At 59.6% G+C, this 26,694-nt stretch overlaps 1 protein-coding gene across 1 annotated transcript; it reads left to right on the plus strand.

The window, feature by feature from the left end:
• UBA1 (ubiquitin like modifier activating enzyme 1) lies at positions 1-26,516 on the plus strand. Its single transcript, XM_088158571.1, has 26 exons — positions 1-97; positions 1,680-1,790; positions 2,536-2,594; positions 3,762-3,930; positions 6,426-6,560; positions 7,352-7,458; positions 8,622-8,712; positions 9,391-9,523; positions 10,489-10,586; positions 11,436-11,582; positions 13,159-13,314; positions 14,425-14,535; positions 15,318-15,398; positions 16,139-16,294; positions 17,171-17,336; positions 18,247-18,443; positions 19,105-19,169; positions 19,638-19,833; positions 20,609-20,683; positions 21,480-21,669; positions 22,924-23,012; positions 23,134-23,226; positions 24,373-24,564; positions 25,201-25,302; positions 25,549-25,649; positions 26,195-26,516. The coding sequence occupies exons 2-26, from the start codon at positions 1,680-1,682 to the stop codon at positions 26,328-26,330; spliced, it is 3,156 nt and encodes a 1,051-aa protein (XP_088014697.1). The 5' UTR covers positions 1-97; the 3' UTR covers positions 26,331-26,516.
• The last annotated feature ends 178 nt before the right edge of the window (positions 26,517-26,694 follow it).

The raw sequence follows: 26,694 nt of genomic DNA on the forward strand, positions 1-26,694 counted from the left end.
GGGGCGGCGGGTGGCAGCGGCCACGGCCGCCATCTTGTCGCGGAGGAGCCGAGCGGAGCGGGCGGGACCCGGCGGCGGGGCCTGGACAGCGACATTGGTGCGAGGCCGGGGGCGAGCCCGGTGATCCTCGGGGGTTGCCCAGGGCTGGACGGGTGCGGGGAGGTGGCCCTGGGGCGGGCGGGTGCGGCCCCGCCTTAGGGGAACCGGCGCCGGGCCTGAGAGGGGCGGGGGGGAACCGTGAGGGGAGAACCGCGCCCCCCCCTCCCCTCATGGGGACCCTCAGGATGGGGAGCGCGGGCCGGGACTGCGACCCCCGCTCGGAGACCCCCGAGGATGGGGAACCCCCCCCGAGTGGGACCCTCAGGGATGGGACCCCCCCCTCAGATTAATGGGACCCCCCTCGAAGGAGGCCCCGAGAGCGGGATCGGCCCGGGATGGGACCCCCGGGATCCCCGCGGGGCCCTCGGTGCTGGGAGCGCTCTCAGGTGTGGGGGCGGTGCTGGCCCTGGGTCTGGGGGGTGCTGCTGTGATGTGATGTCGCTTAGTGCCACCCTCGCTGTCCCCAAGTGTCCCCTCCCCACCTTTTCTCTGTGCTCTTCCATCCCTTCGTGTCTCCCCGGCCATCCCCGGTGTCGCTGGGGCGGTGACAACCAATGGGACAGCGCGGGGGTTGTCGCACCTGGCGGCCCCGCCCGTGACCTCGGTCACCTGGTGTCACCTGGTGCCACCCTCTGTGTCCCCATTGTCACCCTGTCCATCCCTGGTGTCACTGCCCGTCCCTCAGTGCCACCGCTCCAGCGTCACCTGCCGCCCTCAGTGTCACCCGGTGCCACCTCCAGCATCCCCCTCCTGTCCCTGGTGTCACCTCGTGTCACCCGGTGTGTCGCTGTGTCCCTCTCAGTGCCACCCTGTGTGTCACCCCCCGCTGTCCCCACCACTGTCCCCGTGTGACCCTGGCTGTCTTCTGTCCCTGTCCCTGCATGTCCAGCTCCCCGCTGTCCCCTGACCCCGTCCTTGTCCCCAGCTGTCCCTGTGTGTCCCCTGACCCTCACCAGCTCCCCTGATGTGTCCCTGTCCCCAGATGTCCCCTCACCTGTCCCCTCATCTGTCCCTCACCTGTCCCCAGATGTCCCCTCACCTGTCTGTCCCTGTCCCCAGCCGTCTCTCCCATGTCCCTGTCCCTGAGCTGTCCGTGTGTCTGTCCCTGTCCCAGATGTCCCTGTCCCCAGCTGTCCCCTCACCTGTCCCTGTCCCCAAATGTCCCCTCACATGCCCCTGTCCCCTGACCTGTCCCTGTCCCCAGATGTCCCTCACCTGTCCCCTCACCTATCCCCACACCTGTCCCTCACCTGTCCCCACATGTCCCCTGTCTCTGTCCCCAGCTGTCCCTGACCTGTCCTGTTACCTGTCCCTGTCCCCAGATGTCCCTCACCTGTCCCCTCACCTGTCCCTCACCTGTCCCTCACCTGTCCCCTCACCTGTCCCCAGATGTCCCTGTCCCCTCACCTGTCCCCAGCTGTCCCCTCACCTGTCGCTCACCTGTCCCCTCACCTGTCCCCAGCTGTCCCCTCACCTGTCGCTCACCTGTCCCCAGCTGTCCCCTCACCTGTCCCCTCACCTGTCCCCTCACCTGTCCCCAGATGTCCCTGTCCCCTCACCTGTCGCTCACCTGTCCCCAGATGTCCAGCTCCCCGCTGTCGAAGAAGCGCCGCGTCTCTGGGTCTGAGCCACCGACGGGCTCCAGCCGCGCCCCCGCCCCCGCCGTGTCCCCGAGCGTCACCCCCGCCAACGTGAGTGTCCCCTGCCCTGCCCTGCCCTGCCCTCGGGCCTTTGTCACCTCTGGGGGTGGCACTGCCACCTCCGTGGGGCTCACAGCCGCTGCTGGGCACGTGGTGTCACCTGCCGGGTGTCACCTGGGGGTCCTGGGGGGTGGCACCTGTCCCTCCGTGTCCCCTTTGCTCAGGGTCATTTCCTGTCCCTCTCATTGTCCTGAGCGTGGCATTTGTCCCCTGGGTCCTCAGTGTCACCACAGTGTCACCTCCCGGGTGTCACCTGTGGGTCCGGGGGGTCCTCCAGGTCCTCAGTGTCCCCTCAGTGTCACCTGTGGGTCCGGGGGGTCCCCCAGGTCCTCAATGTCCCCTCAGTGTCACCTGTGGGTCCGGGGGGTCCCCTCCAACCCGCTCAGGGTCATTTCCTGTCCTGTCCTGAGGGTGACATTTGTCCCCCGGGTCCTCGATGTCACCTCCTGGGTGTCACCTGCCCGGCTGCTGTCACCACAGGGTGACACCACCCCCTGCCACCCCCTGGGGGTCACAGCACCCAGTGCCACCCTCAGTGTCCCCGTGGTGACATTTCTGTCCCTATGGTGACATTTCTGTCCCCATGGTGACATTTCTGTCCCCATGGTGACCCTGCTGTCCCCATGGTGACATTTCTGTCCCCATGGTGACCCTGCTGTCCCCATGGTGTCCCCGCTGTCCCCATGGTGTCCCTGCTGTCCCCATGGTGACATTTCTGTCCCCGTGGTGTCCCCAGGGAATGGCGAAGAACGGGGCCGAGGCCGAGATCGATGAGGGGCTCTACTCCCGCCAGCTGTGAGTTTGGGGTCCCCAGGGGGGGTTTTGGGGTCCCCAGGGGGGATTTGGGGTCCCCAGGGGGGGTTTGGGGTCCCCAGGGGGAGTTTGGGGTCACCAAGGGGGGAGTTTGGGGTCCCCAGGGGAGGTTTGGGGTCCCCAGGGGGAGTTTGGGGTCACCAAGGGGGGAGTTTGGGGTCCCCAGGGGGGGTTTGGGGTCCCCAGGGGGGATTTGGGGTCACCAAGGGGGGATTTGGGGTCCCCAAGGGGGGGATTTGGGGTCCCCAGGGGAGGTTTTGGGGTCACCAAGGGGGGGTTTGGGGTCCCCAGGGGGGGATTTGGGGTCACCAAGGGGGGATTTGGGATCCCCAGGGGGGGGTTTGGGGTCCCCAAGGGGGAGTTTGGGGTCCCCAGGGGGGGATTTGGGGTCACCAAGGGGGGATTTGGGATCCCCAGGGGAGGTTTTGGGGTCCCCAGAGAGGTTTTTGGGGTCACCAAGGGGGGTTTGGGGTCCTCAGGGGGGATTTGGGGTCACCAAGGGGGGTTTGGGGTCCCCAGGGGGAGTTTGGGGTCACCAAGGGGGGGTTTGGGGTCCCCAGGGGGGTTTTGGGGTCCCCAGGGGGGATTTGGGGTCCCCAGGGGGGGTTTGGGGTCACCAAGGGGGGGGTTTGGGGTCACCAGGGGGGATTTGGGGTCCCCAGGGTGAGTTTGGGGTCCCCAGGGGGGATTTGGGGTCCCCAGGGGGAGATTTGGGGTCACCAAGGGGGGATTTGGGGTCCCCAGGGGGAGTTTGGGGTCACCAAGGGGAAGTTTTGGGGTCCTCAGGAGATTTTTGTGTGTTCCCATCAAATTTTTTGGGTTCCCTTTAAATTTTTTGAGTTCCCATCCATTTTTTTTCTCTCCCCACTGATTTTTTTTCCTCTCCCCACTGATTTTTTTTTTCTCCCCACTGATTTTTTTCTCCCCCCTGATTTTTTCCTCTCCCCACTCATTTTTTTCCCATTCCCAATAATTTCTTTCACTTTCCCACCGAAATATTTTAACACTTCCCTGACATTTTCCCCCCACCACCTTTTTTTTTTTTGGTTTCTTACACGAATTTTTCGTTTCCTATTGAATTTTTTTCGCTTCCCATCCCTTTTTTTCACCTTTCTGATATTTTAATTTTATTTTTTTTTCTTTTTTCAGGTACGTTTTGGGCCACGAGGCCATGAAATGCATGCAAACCTCCAACGTGTTGGTGTCTGGGCTCAGGGGGTTGGGATTGGAAGTGGCCAAAAATTTGGTTTTGGGAGGGGTCAAATCTGTGACCCTGCACGACCCCCAACCCGCGGCCTGGGGAGACCTGGCCTCCCAGGTGGGTCTGGGGGGGGGTTAGGGGGGTTTTATTTGGGGTTTTATTCAATTTTATTGGGGGTTTATGGGGGTTTATTTGGGTTTATTGGGGTTTAGTGGGGTTTAGTGGGGTTTTATTGGGGTTTAGTGGGGTTTTATTGGGGTTTAGTGGGGTTTAGTGGGGTTTATTGGGGTTTTATTCAATTTTATTGGGGTTTATTGGGTGTTTAGTGGGGTTTAGTGGGGTTTTATTGGGGTTTATTGGGGTTTAGTGGGGTTTATTGGGGTTTTATTCAATTTTATTGGGGGTTTAGTGGGGGTTTGGTGGGGTTTATTGGGGTATTTTGGGGGTTTAGTGGGGTTTTATTTGGGTTTATTGGGGTTTTATTTGGATTTAGTGGGGTTTTATTGGGATTTATTGGGGTTTTATTGGGATTTATTGGGGTTTTATTTGGGTTTATTGGGGTTTTATTTCGATTTATTGGGGTTTTATTGGGGGTTTAGTGGGGTTTAGTGGGGTTTTATTGGGATTTATTGGGAGTTTAGTGGGGTATATTGGGGTTTTATTTGGATTTATTGGGGTTTTTTTGGTGTTTATTGGGGTTTTATTGGGGTTTATTGGGGTTTAGTGGGGTTTTATTTGGGTTTAGTGGGGTTTTATTTGGATTTATTGGGGTTTTATTGGGGTTTAGTGGGGTTTTATTCAATTTTATTGGGGGTTGATTTGGGTTTATTGGGGTATTTTGGGGGTTTAGTGGGGTTTTATTGGGGGTTTAGTGGGGTTTAGTGGGGTTTAATGGGGTTTATTGGGGGTTTATTGGGGTTTATTGGGGTTTAGTGGGGTTTTATTTGGGTTTAGTGGGGTTTTATTGTGGTTTATTGGGGTTTTATTCAATTTTATTGGGGTTTATTGGGGTTTAGTGGGGGTTTAGTGGGGTTTATTGGGGTTTTATTCAATTTTATTGGGGGTTTATTGGGGTTTAGTGGGGTTTTATTGGGGTTTAGTGGGGTTTTATTGGGGGTTTATTGGGGTTTTATTGGGGGTTTATTGGGGTTTATTGGGGTTTTATTCAATTTTATTGGGGGTTTATGGGGGTTTATTTGGGTTTATTGGGGTTTAGTGGGGGTTTATTGGGGTTTATTGGGGGTTTATTGGGATATTTTGGGGTTTTATTGGGGTTTAGTGGGGTTTTATTTGGGTTTAATGGGGTTTTATTGGGGTTTATTGGGGTTTAGTGGGGTTTTATTCAATTTTATTGGGGTTTATTTGGGTTTATTGGGGTTTTATTTGGGTTTAGTGGGGTTTTATTGGGATTTATTGGGGTTTCATTGGCGTTTATTTGGGTTTTATTGGGATTTATTGGGCTATTTTGGTGTTTTATTTGGGTTTAGTGGGGTTTATTGGGGTTTAGTGGGGTTTTATTTGGGTTTAGTGGGGTTTTATTTGGGTTTAGTGGGGTTTTATTTGGATTTATTGGGGTTTTATTGGGGTTTAGTGGGGTTTTATTCAATTTTATTGGGGTTTATTGGGGTTTTATTGGGGTTTATTGGGGGTTTAGTGGGGTTTATTGGGGGTTTATTCAATTTTATTGGGGTTTTATTTGGGTTTATTGGGGTATTTTGGGGGTTTATTGAGGTTTATTGGGATTTATTGGGGTTTTATTTGGGTTTAGTGGGGGTTTATTGGGGTTTAGTGGGGTTTAGTGGGGTTTTATTCAATTTTATTGGGGGTTTATTGGGGTATTTTGGGGTTGTATTGAATTTTATTGGGGTTTTATTGGGGTTTATTGGCGTTTTATTGGGATTTATTGGGGTTTTATTCAATTTTATTGGGGTTTTATTGGGGTTTTATTGGGGGTTTAGTGGGGGTTTGTTGGGGTTTTATTTGGATTTATTGGGGTTTTTTGGGGTTATTTTTGGGGTTTTTTGGTGTTTAGTGGGGTTTTATTTGGGTTTTATTTGGGTTTATTGGGTTTTATTGGGGGTTTAGTGGGGTTTATACAGTTTTATTGGGATTTATTGGGGTTTTGTGGGGTTTTTTGGGGGGTTTGGGGGTTTTTTTGGATTTATTGGGGTTTTATTCAGTTTTAGTGGGGTTTAGTGGGGTTTTTTGGGGCCATTTTTGGGAATATTTTGGGGCCATTTTGGGGATAATTTGGGGATATTTTGGGGATAATTTTGGGATGTTTTGGGGATGTTTTGAGGATAATTTGGGGATATTCTGGAGATGTTGTGAGAATATTTTGGGGATAATTTGGAGATATTCTGGAGATATTTTGGGGATATTCTGGGGATGTTGTGAGGATAATTTGGGGATGTTTTGGAGATATTTTGGGGCTATTTTGGGGCTATTTTGGGGATGTTTTGGGGATATTTTGGGGCTATTTTGGGGATATTTTGCAGATATTTTGGGGATATTCTGGGGATATTCTGGGGATATTTTGGGGATATTTTGGGGATAATTTGGGGATAATTTTGGGGATATTTTGGGGATAATTTTGGGGTGTTTCTGGCCAGTTTTACCTGCGGGAGGAGGACGTGGGGCGCAGCCGGGCCGAGGCGACGCTGCCGCGCTTGGCCGAGCTCAATTCCTACGTGGCCGTGAGCAGCAGCCGGGAACCGCTGAGTCAGCAACTGCTGGGCACCTTCCAGGTGAGACACAGGCACAGGTGGGGTCACCTGGGGCTGGGGGGGGGACACCTCAGACAGGTGTGACCACCTGGGGCTGGGGGGGGACACCTCAGACAGGTGTGACCACCTGGAGCAGTGTGACCCCTCAGGTGTGACCACCTGGGGCTGGGGGGGGACACCTCAGACAGCTGTGACCACCTGGAGACAGGTGAAACTCTCAGGTGTGCCCACCTGGGACTGGGGGTGACCCCCTGGGGCTGGGGGTGACACCTCAGACAGGTGTGACCACCTGGGGACAGGTGAGACCCCTTAAGTGTGACCACCTGTGGCTGGGGGTGACACCTCAGACAGGTGTGCTCACCTGGGGCTGGGGGTGACACCTTAGACAGGTGTGCTCACCTGGGGCTGGGGGTGATCACCTGGGGCTGGGGGTGACCCCCTCAGACAGGTGTGACCACCTAGGGGCCAGGTGGCCCAGGTAGCTGAGCCAGGTGGGTGCCCAGTATTCTAGGTGTCCCAGGTGGGTGGCCAGGTGAGCCAGGTGGGTGCCTGAGTGTCACAGCTGTGTGCCAGGTGCACGCCCAGGTGTGCCAGGTGCGTGCCCAGGTATGCCAGGTGCGTGCCCAGGTGTGCCAGGTGCGTGCCCAGGTGTGCCAGGTGCGTGCCCAGGTATGCCAGGTGCGTGCCCAGGTGTGCCAGGTGCGTGCCCAGGTGTGCCAGGTGCATGCCCAGGTGTGCCAGGTGCATGCCCAGGTGTGCCAGGTGCATGCCCAGGTGTGCCCAGGTGTGCCAGGTGTGTCCCTCCCCCACAGGTGGTGGTGCTCACCAACTCCCCCCTGGAGGAGCAGCTCTGGGTGGGCGATTTCTGCCACAGCCGCGGCATCAAACTGGTGGTGGCCGACACGAGGGGGCTCTTCGGGTGAGGGGCGGGGGCTGTGGGGTGGGGGAGCCTTTATGGGGTGGGGTCTGTGGGGTGGGGGAGCCTTTTGGGGTGGGGGAGCCTTTTGGGGTGGGGGAGCCCTTTGGGGTGGGGGAGCCCTTTTGGGGTGGGGTCTTTGGGGTGGGGGAGCCCTTTTGGGGTGGGGTCTATGGGGTGGGGGAGCCTTTATGGGGTGGGGTCTTTGGGGTGGGGGAGCCTTTTGGGGTCTGTGGGGATCCTTTGTGGGGTGGGGGAGCCCTTTTGGGGTGGGGTCTGTGGGGTGGGAGATCCTTTATGGGGTGGGGGATCCTTTGTGGGATGAGCATTTTGGGGTGGGGAATCGTTTTTGGGGTGGGGTCTGTGGGGTGTGGGAGCCTTTTGGGGTCTGTGGGGATCCTTTGTGGGGTGGGGGATCCTTTTTGGGGTGGGGGTTTTGGGATGGATCCCTTTTAGGATGGGATTTTTGGGGTGAATCCTTTGGGGTGGGATTTTTTTTTTGGGTGGGATTTTTTTGGGGGTGGGAATTTTGGGGTGGATTCTTTTTGGGATGGGATTTTCGGGGTGGGATTTTTGGGATGGGATTTTTTTTAGTGTGGGATTTTTTGGGATGGGATTTTTTTGGGGGTGGGATTTTTGGGGTGGGATTTTTTTAGGGTGGGATTTTTTTGGGGTGGGATTTTCGGGATGGGATTTTTTTGGGGTGAGTCCTTTGGGGATGGGATTTTTTTAGGGTGGGATTTTTGGGGTGGGATTTTTGGGATGGGATTTTGGGGGTGGGATTTTTGGGGTGAATCCTTTGGGGTGGGATTTTTTTTTTTGGGTGGGATTTTTTTGGGGGTGGGAATTTTGGGGTGGATTCTTTTTGGGATGGGATTTTTTTAGTGTGGGATTTTTTGGGATGGGATTTTTGGGGTGAGTCCTTTGGGGAAGGGATTTTTTTAGGGTGGGATTTTTGGGGTGGGAATTTTGGGATGGGATTTTCGGGATGGGATTTTTTTGGGGATGGGATTTTTTTGGGATGGGATTTTTTGGGATGGGATTTTTTTTGGGATGGGATTTTCAGGATGGGATTTTCGGGATGGGATTTTTTTGGGATGGGATTTTTGGGATGGGATTTTTTGGGGTTCCCCAAAAGCTGACACCCCCCTCCCCTCCCCCCGCAGGCAGCTGTTCTGTGACTTTGGGGACGACATGGTGGTGACAGACCCCAACGGGGAGCAGCCCCTCAGTGCCATGGTGTCCATGGTCACCAAGGTGGGGGACACGGGGGGGACAGCTCTGGGTGTCACCGGGGGGGGGGACAGCTCTGGGTGTCACCAGGGGGGAGGGGACAGCTCTGGGTGTCCCCAAGGTGAGAGGGGACACGGGGGGGGACAGGTCTGGGTGTCACCAGGGGGCAGGGGACAGCTCTGGGTGTCCCCAAGGTGAGAGGGGACACCTCTGGGTGTCACCAAGGTGGTGGGGGGACAGCTCTGGGGTGTCACTATGGGGAGGGGGGGGGACACTGGGGATGTCACCCAGGGGTGACAGATCTGGGGTGTCCCCACATGGGGTTCCCAGGGGGTTTTTGGGGTGTCCTTGTCCCCTTCAGCACCTCCTGTGTCCCCCTCGTGTCCCCTCACCTTATCCCGTGTCCCCAAGATTGTCCTTGTCCCCCCTGTGTCCCCAGGGGTGCCCAGGTGAGGTTACCTGTCAGGACAAGGTCTGATTGTCCCCTGTCCCCACCCTGTCCCCCCCTCCCTGTCCCCCCAGGGGTGCCCAGGTGAGGTTACCTGTCAGGACAAGGCCTGATTGTCCCCTGTGTCCCCCCCTGACCCTGTCCCCCCCTCCCTGTCCCCCCAGGGGTGCCCAGGTGAGGTTACCTGTCTGGACGAGGCCTTATTGTCCCCTGTGTCCCCCCCTGACCCTGTCCCCCCCTCCCTGTCCCCCCAGGGCTGCCCAGGTGAGGTTACCTGTCTGGACGAGGCCCGGCACGGTTTCGAGACCGGGGACTTTGTCACCTTCACGGAGGTGGAGGGGATGGAGGAGCTCAACACCTGCGGGCCCGTGGAGATCAGAGTGCTGGGTGAGGGGGGTGACACACCTGGGCTGACACACCTGGGGGGGGCTGACACACCTGGGGGACAGTGACACACCTGGGCTGACACACCTGGGGGGGCTGACACACCTGGGGGGGGCTGATACACCTGGGGGACAGTGACACACCTGGGCTGACACATCTGGGGGGGCTGACACACCTGGGTGGGGGGGTGACACACTTAGGGGGGCTGATACACCTGGGTGGGGCTGACACACCTGGGGGTGCCCCCTCACCTGGGGGTGCTCTAGGGGGGGGTCTCTGAGGCACCTGGGTTCCTTTTTTTGGGTGCCTCCCACACCTGTGTCCATTTTTGGGGTACCCCCCTTACACCTGAGTCCATTTTTGGGTTGCCCTGCACACCTGGATCCCTTTTTTGGGTTCCCCTGCACACCTGGATCCCTTTTTTGGGTTGCCCCGCACACCTGGGGCTGCTCTGGGGGGGTTCCTGAGGCACCTGGGTCCCTTTTTGGGGTACTCCCCACACCTGAATCCCTTTTTTTGGGTGCCCCCCACACCTGAGTCCATTTTTGGGGTACTTCCCACATACCTGTGTCCGTTTTTGGGTTGCCCTGCACACCTGGATCCCTTTTTTTGGGTTGTCCTGCACACCTGAAGTTGCTCTGGGGGGGTCCCTGAGGCACCTGGGTCCATTTTTGGGATACCCCCCTTAAACCTGAGTCCATTTTTGGGTTGCCCTGCACACCTGGATCCCTTTTTTGGGTTCCCCTGCACACCTGGATCCCTTTTTTTGGGTTGCCCTGCACACCTGGGGTTGCTCTGGGGGGGGTCCCTGAGGCACCTGGGTCCCTTTTTGGGATACCCCCCTTACACCTGAGTCCATTTTTGGGTTGTCCTGCACACCTGTGGCTGCTCTGGGGGTGTCCCTGAGGCACCTGAGCCCGTTTTTGGGGTGCCCCGGTGCCACCCCGGTGTCCCCCCGGTGTCCCCAGGCCCCTACACGTTCAGCATTGGGGACACCAGCGGCTACGGGGACTACGTGCGGGGGGGCATCGTCACCCAGGTCAAGATGCCCAAACACATCCACTTCGTGAGTGATACTGGGAGCACTGGGAGGGACTGGGAGGGGATTGGGGGGCATTGGGAGGGCACTGAGAGGGACTGGGAGGAACTGGAGGGCACTGGGAGGGGATTGGGAGGCACTGGGAGGGGATTGGGAGGGACTGGGATGGGATTGGGGGGCACTGGGAGGGGATTGGGGGCACTGGGATGGGATTGGGGGGCACTGGGAGGGGATTGGGAGGGACTGGGATGGGATTGGGGGGCACTGGGAGGGGATTGGGAGGGACTGGGATGGGATTGGGGGGCACTGGGAGGGGATTGGGGGCACTGGGATGGGATTGGGGGGCACTGGGAGGGGATTGGGAGGGACTGGGATGGGATTGGGGGGCACTGGGAGGGGATTGGGGGCACTGGCAGCACTGGGGGGGGACTGGGATGGGATTGAGGGAAACTGGGAGGCACTGGGGGCACTGGGTTATATTGGGTTGGACTGGGTTGTAATGGGGTGTATTGGTCTATACTGGTTTGTACTGGGTCACATTGGGATATATTGGGCTATACTGGTTTTTCCTGGTTTGTACTGGTTCATACTGGGTTATACTGGTCTATTTTGGTCTGTACTGGTGTATACTGGGTTATACTGGTTCATAGCACTTTGAACTGGTTCATCCTGGTTTGTACTGGTTTATACCAGTCTGTACCGGTCTGTACTGGTCCATACTGGTCCACGCTGATCTATAATGATCCGTACTGGTCCAGACTGGTCTATAATGGTCTGTACTGGTTCATACTGATCCGTACTGGTCCGTACTGGTCCATACTGGTCCATACTGGTCCGTACTGGTCTATACTGGTTGACACGGGTGTGCCGTGGCAGAAACGGTTGCGGGAGGCTCTGGCCGAGCCCGAGATGTTGGTGACGGATTTCGGCAAGGCCGAGAGGCCCTCGGTGCTGCACTGGGCGTGGCAGGGCCTGCACCAGTTCCTGCGACAGCACGGGCGTCCACCCCGGCCCCGCCACCAGGTGGGGACACTGGGGACACCTGGGACACTGAGGGGACACCTGGGACACTGAGGGGACACCTGGGACACCTGGGACACCTGGGACACCTGGGACACTGAGGGGACAGCTCGGACACTGAGGGGACACCTGGGACACCTGGGACACCATGGGGACACCTGGGACACTGAGGGGACAGCTCGGACACTGAGGGGACACCTGGGACACCTGGGACACTGAGGGGACACCTGAGACACTGAGGGGACACCTGGGACACTGAGGGGACACCTGGGACACCGAGGGGACAGCTGGGACACCTGGGACACCGAGGGGACACTGAGGGGACACCTGGGACACCGAGGGGACACTGAGGGGACACCTGGGACACCATGGGGACACCTGGGACACTGAGGGGACACTGAGGGGACACCTGGGACACTGAGGGGACACCTGGGACACTGAGGGGACACTGAGGGGACACCTGGGACACTGAGGGGACACCTGGGACACTGAGGGGACACTGAGGGGACACCTGGGACACCTGGGACACTGAGGGGACACCTGGGACACTGAGGGGACACCTGGGACACCATGGGGACACCTGGGACACTGAGGGGACACCTGGGACACCTGGGACACCATGGGGACACCTGGGACACTGAGGGGACACCTGGGACACTGAGGGGACACTGAGGGGACACCTGGGACACCTGGGACACTGAGGGGACAATGGGGACACTGAGGGGACAGCTGGGACACTGAGGGGACACCTGGGACACCGAGGGGACACCTGGGACACCTGGGACACTGAGGGGACAGCTGGGACACTGAGGGGACACCTGGGACACCATGGGGACACCTGGGACACTGAGGGGATAATGGGGACACTGAGGGGACAATGGGGACACCTGGGACACTGAGGGGACACCTGGGACACTGAGGGGACACCTGGGACACTGAGGGGGCACTGAGGGGACACCTGGGACACTGAGGGGACAGTGGGGACACTGAGGGGACACCTGGGACACTGAGGGGACACTGAGGGGACACCTGGGACACTGAGGGGACAGTGGGGACACTGAGGGGACACCTGGGACACTGAGGGGACAATGGGGACACAATGGGGACAATCAGGACACCGTGGGGGACAATGGGGACACAATGGGGACATTGGGGACACTGAGGGGACAATGGGGACACCATGGGGACAGTGGGGACACCTGGGACACTGAGGGGACATTGGGGACACTGAGGGGACAATGGGGACGCTGAGGGGACAATGGGGACACTGAGGGGACATTGGGGACACTGAGGGTGTTGTTGGGGACATTGGGGACACTGAGGGTGTTGGGGACACCGGGGACATGGAGGGCCCCCAGCAGAATTTGGGGACAATTTGGGGACATCAGAGGAGTTGGGGGCTTTGAGGGACATTGGGGACACGGAACCCCCTGGCTCCTGCACCACCAGCGACCCCCACTGTGACCCCACTGTGTCTCGGTGACATCATTTGGGGAATGACCCCGTGGGGCCACCAAGCCTTTCCCCAGCCCCAGGGCCATCCCCAGCTCCGTGTCCCCTTGTCCTTGTCCCCTGGCAGGGTGACGCTGCCGAGGTGGTGGCCCTGACCAAGGCGGTGGCCGCGGGGGCCGAGCTGGACGAGGAGCTGGTTCGGGAATTGGCCTTCCAGGCCACCGGCGACCTGGCCCCCGTCAACGCCTTCATCGGCGGCCTGGCAGCCCAGGAGGTCATGAAGGTACCGTGTCCGTGTCCCCAAGGGTCACCTGGGGGTGTCGCTGTCACTGTGTGTGTCCGTCCCCCCCCCCCCACCACGTGGCACAGCTGGCGACCGCTGGTCCTGGTGTTTGTGCGCCCTGGTGTCGCCTGGGGGCGCTGTTGTGTCCCTGAGGTGTGAGGTCACGTCTTTGTCCTCGTCCTGTCGCTGTCGTGTCACCCTGAGGTCGCTGCCTTGTCCTTGTCCTGTTCCTCGTGTGTCCCCTCAGTGTCATTGTCCTGTCTCTGATGTGTCCCCTTGTCCCTCGTGTGTCCCTCAGTGTCATTGCCCTGTCCCTCGTGTGTCCCCCCAGTGTCATTGTCTTGTCCCTGATGTGTCCCCTTGTCCCTCGTGTGTCCCCCCAGTGTCCTTGTCCTGTCCCTGATGTGTCCCTCAGTGTCATTGTCTTGTCCCTCGTGTGTCCCTCAGTGTCATTGCCCTGTCCCTCGTGTGTCCCTCAGTGTCATTGTCTTGTCCCTCGTGTGTCCCTCAGTGTCATTGTCCTGTCCCTGATGTGTCCCCTTGTCCCTCGTGTGTCCCTCAGTGTCATTGTCCTGTCCCTGCTGTGTCCCCAGGTGTCCTGTCACTGGCACATTTCTGGGTCCCTGTCCCTCGTGTGTCCCTTAGTGTCATTGTCCTGTTTCTGATGTGTCCCCAGGCTGTCCCTGTTGTGTCCCCGGGCTGTCCCTGTCCCTGTCATGTCCCCTGCTGTCCCTGTCCCTGTCCCTGTCACGTCCCGGGCTGTCCCTGTCCCTGTCCCTGTCACGTCCCGGGCTGTCCCTGTTCCTGTCCCTTTCGTGTCCCGGGCTGTCCCTGTCATGTCCCCTGCTGTCCCTGTCCCTGTCACGTCCCGGGCTGTCCCTGTCCCTGTCCCTGTCATGTCCCCTGCTGTCCCTGTCCCTGTCCCTGTCCCTGTCATGTCCCGGGCTGTCCCTGTCCCTGTCACGTCCCGGGCTGTCCCTGTCCCTGTCCCTGTCATGTCCCCTGCTGTCCCTGTCCCTGTCACGTCCCGGGCTGTCCCTGTCCCTGTCCCTGTCATGTCCCGGGCTGTCCCTGTCCCTGTCACGTCCCGGGCTGTCCCTGTCCCCCCAGGCCGTGTCGGGGAAGTTCACGCCCATCACTCAGTGGCTTTACTTCGACGCCCTCGAGTGTCTGCCCGAGGAGAACCGCGAGACGCTGCTCACCGAGGAGCAGTGCCGGCCGGTGAGGGGACACCTGGGGACACCTGGGGACACCTGGGGGGGCTGGGGACACCTGGGGGGGGCTGGGGACACCTGGGGGGGCTGGGGACACCCGGGGAACCGCGAGACGCTGCTCACCGAGGAGCAGTGCCGGCCGGTGAGGGGACACCTGGGGACATTGGGGACACCTGGGGGGGCTGGGGACACCTGGGGACATTAGGGACACCTGAGGACACCTGGGGACACCTGGGGGGGCTGGGGACACCTGGGGGGGCTGGGGACACCTGGGGACATTGGGGACACCCAGGGAACCGCAAGACGCTGCTCACCGAGGAGCAGTGCCGGCCGGTGAGGGGACACCTGGGGACACCTGGGGAGGTTTGGGGACACCTAAGGAGCACTGCCACCCAGTGAGGGGACATTAGGGACAACTCGGGGGGTGGGGGGACGTTCCTTGGGTTAGGGAACACCCCTGGGTGTTTGGGACATCCTTGGGGACACCTGTGGGGCTGAGGGGACACCCCTGGGTGTTGGGGACACCTGTGGGGCTGAGGGGACACCCCTGGGTGGTGTCACCTCACGGCAGGGGACATCAACTGGAAGATTCCCTTTGGTCACCTCATTGGGGACAGCAGGTGCCACACAGGGCTCAGGGTGGCCACTCCTTGGGGACACCGAGCCACGGCTGCTGTCACCCCCCCCCCCCCCTCCACCCTCGGGTCCCCTTGGTGTCTCCTGAGCCCCCCGGGGGTGTCCCCTGGCGGGTGACACAGGCAGGTGACGCCGGTGTCGCGTTGTCCCCAGCGCAACAGCCGCTACGACGGGCAGATCGCCGTGTTCGGGGCCGAGCTGCAGGCCAAGCTGGGAGCCCAGAAATACTTTGTGGTCAGTGTCCCCAATGATGTCCCCAACGTCCCCAACGTCCCCACCCGTGTCCTCCATCGTCCACGAGTCTCCTGTGTTGTCACCCGTTCCTCAAATGTCACCGAATTTCCCTTCGTGGATTTGCCGGCTGTCACCTCTGCCAATCCTCCTCGATGTCCCCACGTGTCCCTCAGGTGTCACCCGGTGTCCTCACCTGGTTGTTCCTTTGTGTCACCTCCGTGACCTCGATGTCCCCAACTCTGTTTGAGCGTCCTTGGAGTGTCCCAAAATGTCCCCTTGCCCCCATCCCCAGCCCTTGGGCCACCTCATGATGTGTCCCCAAGCCACCTGGGCCACCTCCTGTTGTGTCCCTACCTGTCCCAAACTCCCTGGGCCACCTCCTGCTCTGTCCCCACATGTCCCTAAGCCACCTGGGCCACCACCTGCCATGTCCCTACATGTCCCCAACCCCTCTGAGCCACTTCATGGTGTGTCCCCACATGTCCCAAATTCCCTGGGCCACCACCTGCTGTGTCCCCACATGTCCCCAAGCCACCTGGGCCACCACCTGCTGTGTCCCCACACGTCCTCACCTGTCCCCAACCCCATGGGCCACCTCCTGCTGTGTCCCCACCTGTCCCCACATCAGTCCCCACACATCCCCACCTGTCCCCAGCCCCGTGATCCCCCCTCGTGCCGTGTCCCCTCGTGTCCCCACGTGTCCCCTCGTGTCCCCACGTGTCCCCTCGTGTCCCCGGCAGGTGGGGGCGGGGGCCATCGGCTGCGAGCTGCTCAAGAACTTTGCCATGGTGGGGCTGGGCTGCGGCCCCGAGGGCAGCGTCACCGTCACCGACATGGACACCATCGAGAAGTCCAACCTCAACCGCCAGTTCCTCTTCCGGCCGTGGGACGTCACGGTGAGGGCTGGGGGGTGGCCGGTGTTGGGTTGGTCAATGTTGGGTTGGCCAACGTTGGGTTGGTCAATGTTGGGTTGGCCAACATTGGGTTGGTCAATGTTGGGTCGGTCAATGTTGGGTTGCTCAGTGTTGGGTCGGCCAATGTTGGGTTGGTCAATGTTGGGTTGGCCAATGTTGGGTTGGTCAATGTTGGGTTGGCCGGTGTTGGGTTGGTCGGTGTTGGATTGGTCGGTATTGGGTTGGCCAATGTTGGGTTGGCCAATGTTGGGTTGGCCAACGTTGGGTTGGCCAATGTTGGGTTGTTCAGTGTTGGGTTGGCCAATGTTGGGTTGTTCAGTGTTGGGTTGGTCAATGTTGTGTTGGCCAATGTTGGGTTGTTCAGTGTTGGGTTGGTCAATGTTGGGTTGGCCAAGGTTGGGTCGGCCGATGTTGGGTTGGTCAATGTTGGGTTGGTCAATGTTGGATTGGTCAATGTTGGATTGGTCAATGTTGGGTTGGCCAGTGTTGGATTGGTTGGTGTTGGGTTGGTCAATGTTGGGTTGGCCAACGTTGGGTTGGCCAATGTTGGATTGGTCAATGTTGTGTTGGCCAACATTGAGTTGGCTACGCCGAGCTGGGGGTGGGTGGGGAGGGACAACGAGGGGCAGAGTTTGGGGAGGGGGAGTCTTGAGGGGCGGAGCCAGTGGGGGTCGGGCAGCCATCCTTAGGATGCTGCCATTGGGTTGGCCAAGGTCAACGGTTGAGTTTCTTGGCCAACGCCAACACTTGAGTCACCAACTGCATTTTTGCATCATCGGATTGGGAGGAAGGGGCGTGGCCTAAAGGGGCGTGTCCCAGGGGCGTGGCTCACAGCCAGGTGTGTCCCCCCACCCCCAGAAGCTGAAGTCGGAGCGGGCGGCGGCGGCGGCGCGGGAGATGAACCCGGCGCTGCGCGTCTGCAGCCGCACCGACCGCGTGGGCCCCGACACCGAGCGCGTCTACGACGACGACTTCTTCGAGGGCCTGGACGGCGTCGCCAACGCGCTCGACAACGTGGACGCGCGTGAGCTGGGGGGCGGGGTACTTGGGGGGCTGCCCCACAACCATTGGGGTGCCCCATATTTGGGTGCCCCATAACCACTGGGGTGCCCCATATTTGGGTGCCCCATAACCACTGGGGTGCCCCATATTTGGGTGCCCCATATTTGAGGGTGCCCCATATCAAGGTGCCCCATGTCAAAGTGCCCCATATTTGAGGGTGCCCCATAACCACTGGGGTGCCCCATATCAAAGTGTCCCATATTTGGGTGCCCCATGTCAAAGTGCCCCATATTTGGGTGATCCACAGTCCCTGGGGTGCCCCATATCAAAGTGTCTTACTTTTGGGTGCCCCACAACCACTGGGGTGCCCCATCTTTGAGGGTGCCCCATATTTGGGTGCTCCATATCTGGGTGCCTTGTATTTGAGGGTGCCCCATATCAAAATGTCCCATATTTAAGTGCCCCATATTTGAGGATGCTCCATAACTGGGTGCCCCATATCTAAGGGAGCTCCATAGGCCCTGAGGGTGCCCCACAGCCCTTTTGGGGTGCCCCACACCCCCTTTCCCACCCCATAACCGCCCCCCACACCCCCTGGCAGGGCTGTACATGGACCAGCACTATACTCGCTATAGGGTCCCTTATATCCCCCAATCATTCCCCATATCCAGGGGTGCCCCACAGCCCTTTTGGGGTGCCCCACACCCCCTTTCCCACCCCATAACCGCCCCCCACACCCCCTGGCAGGGCTGTACATGGACCAGCACTATACTCGCTATAGGGTCCCTTATATCCCCCAATCATTCCCCGTATCCAGGGGTGCCCCACTGCCCCTTGGGGTGCCCCACAGCCCTTTAGGGTGCCCCACAGCCCTTTGGGGTGCCCCACACCCCCTTTCCCACCCCATAACCGCCCCCCCCACCCCCTGGCAGGGCTGTACATGGACCGGCGCTGCGTTTATTACCGGAAGCCTCTGCTGGAGTCGGGCACGTTGGGCACCAAGGGCAACGTGCAGGTGGTGATCCCGTTCCTCAGCGAGTCCTACAGCTCCAGCCAGGACCCCCCCGAGAAGGCCATTCCCATCTGCACCCTCAAAAACTTCCCCAACGCCATCGAGCACACGCTGCAGGTGAGTCCAGGTGTGCCCACGGGGGTGGGGGGATACACCTGGAGGGTGCTGTGCCCACCTGGAGGGTGCTGTGCCCACCTGGAGGGTGCTGGGCCCACCTGGAGGCTGCTGGGCCCACCTGGAGGGTGGCCAGGTGGTGTTTTAGGGGGGGTTGAATGTGGTTGGGTGGTGTTTGAGGGGTTGTGGAGAGCATAGGGGTTTTGTTTTAGGGGATCCCAGGCTCTGGGTTTCCTGATTTGGGGGGTCCTGGACACTGGTGCTGTGGTTTGGGGGGTCTTGGACACCAGGTGCCCTGGTTTTTGGGGGTCCTGGACACTGAGATCTCATTTGGGGGGATCCCAGAGTCTGGGTTCCCTGGTTTTTGGGGGGTCTTGGGCACTAGAGTTGTTGTTTTGGGGGATTTTGGACACTGGGTTCTGTTTTTGGGGTGTCCTGGACACTGCAGTGCCAATTTTGGGGGATTTTGGACACTGCAGTCTCAATTTTTGGGGGATTTTGGACACTGGGGTTCTGTTTTTGGGGTGTCCTGGACACTGCAGTGCCAATTTTGGGGGGATTTTGGACACTGGGATTCTGGTTTTGGGGTGTCCTGGACACTGCAGTGCCCATTTTTGGGGTGCCCCTGGTGCCAGCCCCCCCAGTGACCCCCCCTCACCCACAGTGGGCCCGTGACGAGTTCGAGGGGCTCTTCAAGCAGCCGGCCGAGAACGTGAACCAGTACCTGATGTGAGTGTGGGGCACCCCAGGGACCCCAAACTCCTGGAGCAGATCCCCCCACCTTTTTGGGACCCCTATAACTCTCTCCAGAATCTCCTGTGATCCCCCCCTAACCCCCTGCACCCCCAAATTTTTCTCCCAGAGACTTCAAGTTCTTGGAGCAGACCCTGCACCCTCTGTGACCCCCCCTGACCCCCTGCACCTTCTTGGGACCCCAAATTCTCCCCATAGGGACCCCAAGTTGCTGGAGCAGACCCTGCACCCCCTGTGACCCCTCCATAACCCCCTGTGACCCCCCTGTGACCCCAAATTCTCCCCATAGGGACCCCAAGTTCCTGGAGCGCACGCTGTGCCTGGTGGGGATCCCTGAGACCCCCCGACCCCCTGAGACCCCCTGAGACCCCCTGACCCCCTGAGACCCTCCCGACCCCCTGCACCTTTTAGGGACCCCTGTGACCCCAAATTCTCCCCCCACAGGGACCCCAAGTTCCTGGAGCGCACGCTGCGCCTGGCGGGGACGCAGCCGCTGGAGGTTCTGGAGGCCGTGCAGCGCAGCCTCGTCACCGAGCGGCCCCGAGCCTGGCCCGACTGCGTGGCCTGGGCCTGCCGGCACTGGCACCGCCAGTACAGCAACAACATCCGCCAGCTGCTGCACAACTTCCCCCCGGGACAGGTGGGCACGCGCTAATTAACTAATTAACACTAATTAGTTACATTGTTAGCCTTGGTTAACGATCCGTTAATACCAAATAGCTCGTTTATATTTGTTACCCCCAATGTCATTTATGAACTTTATAAACCCCAAACATCCCCAGCTGCTGCACAACTTCCCCCCGGGACAGGTGGGCATGCGCTAATTAACTAATTAACACTAATTAGTTACATTGTTAACCTCGATTAATGATCCCATTAACCCCAAATAGTTCGTTTAAATCTGTTATTCCCAATGTTATTTATAAACCCCAGCCCCTGGCAGCTGCTGCACAACTTCCCCCCCAGAGACAGGTGGGCACCCCTTAATTAACTCGTTAACACTAATTAGTTACGCTGTTAATTTCAATTAACAACCCCGTTAGCCTCAAATAGTTCATTTATGCCAATTATTTCATTTACTTCAATCTCATTTATAAACCCCAATATCCATCAGCTGCTGCACAACTTCCACCCAGGACAGGTGGGCAAGCCTTAATTAGCTCATTAACACTAATTAACTATCTCATTAACACTAATTTACCCAGTTAACCTCATTAATTACCTCGTTTGTCCCCATTAATTACCTCATCTACCCCAACCCCTGCCAGGTGCTGCACACCTTCCCCCTGTACAGGTGGGCCCCCCTTAATTACCTCATTAACGCCAATTAATGACCTCGTTATCTGGACTCATTAACTGCCCTTAATTAGCTCATTATCTCAATTAATTAATCCTGGTGGTTTTTGTCCCCACAGAAAACGAACTCGGGGACGCTGTTCTGGTCGGGGCCCAAGCGCTGCCCCCACCCCCTCGTGTTCGACCCCGACAACGTGAGTGGGGACACCTGAGTGTCACCTGTGTCACCTGAGTGTCACCTGTGTGTCATTAATGTCACCTGTGTCACCTGAGTGTCACCTGTGTCACCTGTGTGTCACCTGTGTCACCTGTGTGTCATTAATGTCACCTGAGTGTCACCTGTGTCACCTGAGTGTCACCTGTGTGTCACCTGTGTGTCACCTGTGTCACCTGTGTGTCACCTGAGTGTCACCTGTGTCACCTGAGTGTCACCTGTGTGTCACCTGTGTGTTACCTGAGTGTCACCTGTGTCACCTGTGTGTCACCTGTGTCACCTGTGTCACCTGTGTGTCACCTGTGTGTCATTAATGTCACCTGTGTCACCTGTGTCACCTGTGTGTCATTAATGTCACCTGAGTGTCACCTGTGTGTCACCTGAGTGTCACCTGTGTCACCTGTCACCTGTGTTACCTGTGTGTCACCTGAGTGTCACCTGTGTATCATTAATGTCGCCTGAGTGTCACCTGTGTCACCTGAGTGTCACCTGAGTGTCACCTGTGTGTCATTAATGTCACCTGTGTCACCTGTCCTATGTGTCACCTGAGTGTCACCTGTGTGTTATCTGTCAGCTGTGTCCCCTCTGTCACCTGTGTCACCTGTCACCTGAGTGTCACCTGTGTCACCTCTGTGTCACCTGTGTGTCACCTGAGTGTCATTAATGTCACCTGTGTCACCTGAGTGTCACGTGTGCGTCACGTGTGCGTCACCTGTGTGTCACCTGTGTGTCACCTGCACCCACGTGAGCGCCCGCCGTGCCCGCTGTCCCCGCAGCCCCTTCACCTGGATTACGTGGTGGCCGCTGCCAACCTGTTCGCTCAGAGTTACGGCATCGCGGGCTCGCGGGACCGCGCGGCCGTGGCCGAGCTGCTGCGGCACGTGAGCGTCCCCCCGTTCGTGCCCAAGGCCGGCGTGCGCATCCACGTGTCCGACCAGGAGCTGCAGAGCGCCAGCGCCGCGCTGGGTATGGACTGGGATGGACTGGGATATACTGGGATGTACTGGGAGAGGGGCTGGGAGTGTCCGACCAGGAGCTGCAGAGCGCCAGTGCTGCTCTGGGTATGGACTGGGATATACTGGGATATACTGGGGGGACTGGGAGAGGGGCTGGGAGTGTCCGACCAGGAGCTGCAGAGCGCCAGCGCCGCGCTGGGTATGGACTGGGATGGACTGGGATATACTGGGAGAGGGGATGGGGACACTGGGAGTGTCCGACCAGGAGCTGCAGAGCGCCAGTGCCGCGCTGGGTATGGACTGGGATGGACTGGGATATACTGGGAGAGGGGCTGGGAGTGTCCGACCAGGAGCTGCAGAGCGCCAGTGCTGCCCTGGGTATGGACTGGGATATACTGGGATGGACTGGGATATACTGGGAGAGGGGCTGGGAGTGTCCGACCAGGAGCTGCAGAGCGCCAGTGCTGCGCTGGGTATGGACTGGGATGGACTGGGATGGACTGGGGGGACTGGGAGTGTCCGACCAGGAGCTGCAGAGCGCCAGTGCCACGCTGGGTATGGAAACTGGGATGTACTGGGATATACTGGGATGTACTGGGAGAGGGGCTGGGAGTGTCCGACCAGGAGCTGCAGAGTGCCAGTGCCACGCTGGGTATGGACTGGGATATACTGGGATGTACTGGGGGGACTGGGAGTGTCCGACCAGGAGCTGCAGAGCGCCAGTGCTGCTCTGGGTATGGACTGGGATGTACTGGGATATACTGGGAGAGGGGATGGGGACACTGGGAGTGTCCGACCAGGAGCTGCAGAGCGCCAGTGCTGCCCTGGGTATGGACTGGGATATACTGGGATATACTGGGATATACTGGGAGAGGGGCTGGGAGTGTCCGACCAGGAGCTGCAGAGCGCCAGCGCCGCCCTGGGTATGGACTGGGATGGACTGGGATATACTGGGATGGACTGGGATATACTGGGAGAGGGGCTGGGAGTGTCCGACCAGGAGCTGCAGAGCGCCAGTGCCGCGCTGGGTATGGAGACTGGGATATACTGGGATATACTGGGATATACTGGGAGAGGGGATGGGGACACTGGGAGTGTCCGACCAGGAGCTGCAGAGCGCCAGCGCCGCGCTGGGTATGGACTGGGGCAATGCCACTTTGGGTGAGGGGCTCAGGGGGTCCCGTGGGGGTCCCATGGGGGTCCCGTGGGTCCCGCGGGGGTCCCGTGGGTGCCGTGGGGGTCCCATGGGTGCCCCTCCCCACAGACGACGGGCGCCTGGAGGAGCTGAAGGCGTCTCTGCCCAGCCCCGAGGAGCTGCCGGGCTTCAGAATGTTCCCCATCGACTTCGAGAAGGTGGGTGCTGCCCCCCAACACCCCTGGGTGCCCCCCAACACCCCTGGGTGCCCCCCACCACCCCTGGGTGCCCCCCCGGGTGCCCCCCCGGGTGCCCCCCGCCCACCCTGGCTGTCCCCAGGACGATGACTCCAATTTCCACATGGATTTCATCGTGGCCGCCTCCAACCTGAGAGCGGAGAACTACGACATCCCCCCGGCTGACCGCCACAAGGTGGGAACTGGGAGCACTGGGAGCACTGGGAGCACTGGGAGGGGGGCTGGGGGCACTGGGAGAGGGGATGGGAGCACTGGGAGAGGGGCTGGGGGATACTGGGAGCACTGGGAGAGGGGCTGGGGGTTACTGGGAGCACTGGGAGAGGGGCTGGGGGTTACTGGGAGCACTGGGAGAGGGGCTGGGGGATACTGGGAGCACTGGGAGAGGGGCTGGGGGTTACTGGGAGCACTGGGAGAGGGACTGGGGGATACTGGGAGCACTGGGAAAGGGGCTGGGAGCACTGGGAGAGGGGCTGGGGGCACTGGGAGAGGGACTGGGGGATACTGGGAGCACTGGGAGAGGGACTGGGGGATACTGGGAGCACTGGGAAAGGGGCTGGGAGCACTGGGAGAGGGGCTGGGGGCACTGGGAGAGGGACTGGGGGATACTGGGAGCACTGGGAGAGGGACTGGGGGTTACTGGGAGCACTGGGAAAGGGGCTGGGGGCACTGGGAGAGGGGCTGGGAGCACTGGGAGAGGGGTTGGGAGCACTGGGAGCACTGGGAGAGGGGCTGGGGGATACTGGGAGCACTGGGAGAGGGACTGGAGGATACTGGGAGCACTGGAAATGCCACCTTGGGATGGGTCTGGGGGTTCTGTGGGGTCGCTATGGGGTGTCAGGGGTTCCGTGGGGTTATTATGGGATGCTATGGGGTTTCTATGGGGTTTTTACCATGTGCCGTGTGGTTATTATGGGATGCTGTGTGGTTATTACGGGATGCTGTGTGGTTATTATGGGATGCTATGGGGTTATTATGGGATGCTATGGGGTTATTATGGGATGCTGTGTGGTTATTATGGGATGCTATGGGGTTGTTATGGGATGCTGTGTGGTTATTACGGGATGCTGTGTGGTTATTATGGGATGCTACGGGGTTATTATGGGATGCTGTGTGTTTTTTATGCACTGTTATGGCTTCTGTGGCACATTCCAGTGCTTATTATGGGATACCCACCCCACAGAAATCCCACACCACAGCACCCTAGAACGGGACATTCCTTCTCTAAACCCCTCAAACCATTTTTTTTTTTTTCCCCATCCCCCAAACCCCTAAATCCCCTTTTTTTTCCCCATTTTTTTCCTATTTTTTCCCTCATTTCCAGAGCAAACTGATCGCGGGTAAGATCATCCCAGCCATTGCCACCACCACGGCGGCCGTGGTGGGCCTGGCCTGCCTGGAGCTCTTCAAGCTGGTTCAGGGGCACCGCAGGCTGAGCTCCTACAAAAACGCTTTCCTCAACCTGGCACTGCCCTTCGTGGGCTTCTCCGAGCCCCTGGCCTGCCCCCGAAACAAGGTGGGCACCCACGGGGGGGGGGAGTGAGGGGACAGGGGGTTTGGGGTCAGGGGGAGAGGGGGTTTGGGTCGTGGGGGTGAGGGGAGAGGGGGTTTGGGGTCATTGGGGGGGTGGGGGTGAGGGGAGAAGGGGTTTGGGGTCGTGGAGGTGAGGGGAGAGGGGGTTTGGGGTCGTGGAGGTGAGGGGAGAGGGGGTTTGGGGTCAGGGGGGTGAGGGGAGAAGGGGTTTAGGGTCACAGTAGGGCCAGGGGTCACTTCCAGAGGGGGTTTGGGGTCATGGGGGGTGAGGGGAGAGGGGATTTGGGGTCACAGTGGGGCTGGGATTCCCTTCCAGAGGGGGTTTGGGGTCATGGAGGGGGTTTGGGGTCATTAAGGGGGTTTGGGTCACCTCCAGATGGGATTTAGGGTCACAGTGGGCATTTGGGACCTTGGGGCCAGGGATCACCTCCAGAGGGGATTTGGGGTCTTGGGGTCACTCGCAGAGAGGATTTGGGGTCGCAGTGGGGCTGGGGGTCCCTCCCAGTGGGGATTTGGGGGCTGGGGGTCCCTCCCAGAGGGGATTTGGGGGCTGGGGGTCACTCCCAGAGGGGCTTTGGGGTCCCCCCGTGGCTCTGAGCGCCCCCTGCCGTGTCCCCAGTACTATGAGGTGGAGTGGACGCTGTGGGACCGGTTCGAGGTGCAGGGGCTGCAGCCCGACGGGCAGGAGATGACCCTGCGCCAGTTCCTCGCCTACTTCAAGGTACTGGGAGCCACTGGGAGGGACTGGGAGGGACTGGGAGGGGACAACTGGGGGACCTCGACCAAGAGGGGAGCACTGGGAAAGGGGGAAAGGTCAAGGGCCTGTGGTGGCCCCAAGCCCCACTGACCCCTGTGGTGGCCGATGTCCCCAAGTCCTGCTGACCCCCCATGGTGGCTGATGTCCCCAGGCTTTGCTGACCCCGTGTCCCCCCCCGTGTCCCCCCCTGTCCCCCCCGTGTCCCCACAGGAGGTTCACCGGCTGGAGATCACGATGCTGTCCCAGGGCGTGTCCATGCTCTATTCCTTCTTCATGCCGGCAGCGAAACTGCGCGAGCGCCACGACCAACCGTAGGACACTGGGGATACTGGGGATACTGGGGGGATACTGGGGACACTGGTGGGGTCCAGGACAGGAGGGTTGGGGGAAGGGCCTGGCCCATGGCAGGGAGGTGTCCTGGGGTGAGGGGACAGGGCGTGGCTGTGTCCCCTCCCTGTGTGTGTGCCCTGGGGGTGCTGGCATTGCTGGTGTCCCCTCCTGTCCCCATAGGATGATCTGTGCCACGTGTCCCTGCCGTGTCCCCCCTGTCCCCGCAGGGTGACACACACCGTCCCCCCCCATGTCCCCCTGTCCCCGCAGGGTGACACACACCGTCCCCCCATGTCCCCCCCATGTCCCCCTGTCCCCACAGGGTGACACACACCGTCCCCCCATGTCCCCTGTCCCCGCAGGGTGACACACACCGTCCCCCCATGTCCCCCTGTCCCCAGAGGGTGACACACCGTCCCCCCCATGTCCCCCTGTCCCCGCAGGGTGACACACACCGTCCCCCCCATGTCCCCCTGTCCCCAGAGGGTGACACACACCGTCCCCCCATGTCCCCCTGTCCCCGCAGGATGACGGAGATCGTCACGCGGGTGTCCAAGAAGAAGCTGGGCCGCCACGTCAAGGCTCTGGTGTTCGAGCTCTGCTGCAACGACGACAGCGACACCGACATCGAGGTGCCCTACGTGCGCTACACCATCCGCTAGGGGGCGCCCCCCGGCCACGCCCCCTCCGCATGGCCACGCCCCCCAGCACAGGCCACGCCCTTCCTTCGTCACGCCCCGCCCCCTCCCCCCATAGTCGTTGTTGTGTCGGCCCCGCCCCCTGGGACGGGGGTGGGGTTTGGGGGCGGGGCGAGGGCCCCGCCCAATAAACATAGACCTTGGCAAAAAGGGGGCGTGTCTGAGTCACGTGGTGCTGGCGCGGATGGCACGTGACGGTGGTGACAAATGACGGGATGGTGGCACTGGCCATGGCCAACATGTGACAGCGGTGACAAATGACCCCGTGGTGGCACTGGCCATGGCCAACACGTGACAGCGGTGACAAATGACCCCGTGGTGGCACCAG

The sequence above is a fragment of the Sturnus vulgaris genome, unplaced genomic scaffold (genome assembly GCF_052056855.1).
Source record: "Sturnus vulgaris isolate bStuVul1 unplaced genomic scaffold, bStuVul1.hap1 Scaffold_740, whole genome shotgun sequence".
In the NCBI taxonomy this organism is placed as follows: Eukaryota; Metazoa; Chordata; class Aves; order Passeriformes; family Sturnidae; genus Sturnus; species Sturnus vulgaris.

Bases quoted from the DNA above. Each gene is read 5' to 3' on its own strand.
- UBA1 (XM_088158571.1), top strand. From the start codon at position 1,680: ATGTCCAGCTCCCCGCTGTCGAAGAAGCGCCGCGTCTCTGGGTCTGAG. The intron at 16,295-17,170 runs GTGAGGGCTGGG...CCCCACCCCCAG, and splicing joins TCCGGCCGTGGGACGTCACG to AAGCTGAAGTCGGAGCGGGC. The intron at 21,670-22,923 runs GTATGGACTGGG...CCCTCCCCACAG, and splicing joins GAGCGCCAGCGCCGCGCTGG to ACGACGGGCGCCTGGAGGAG.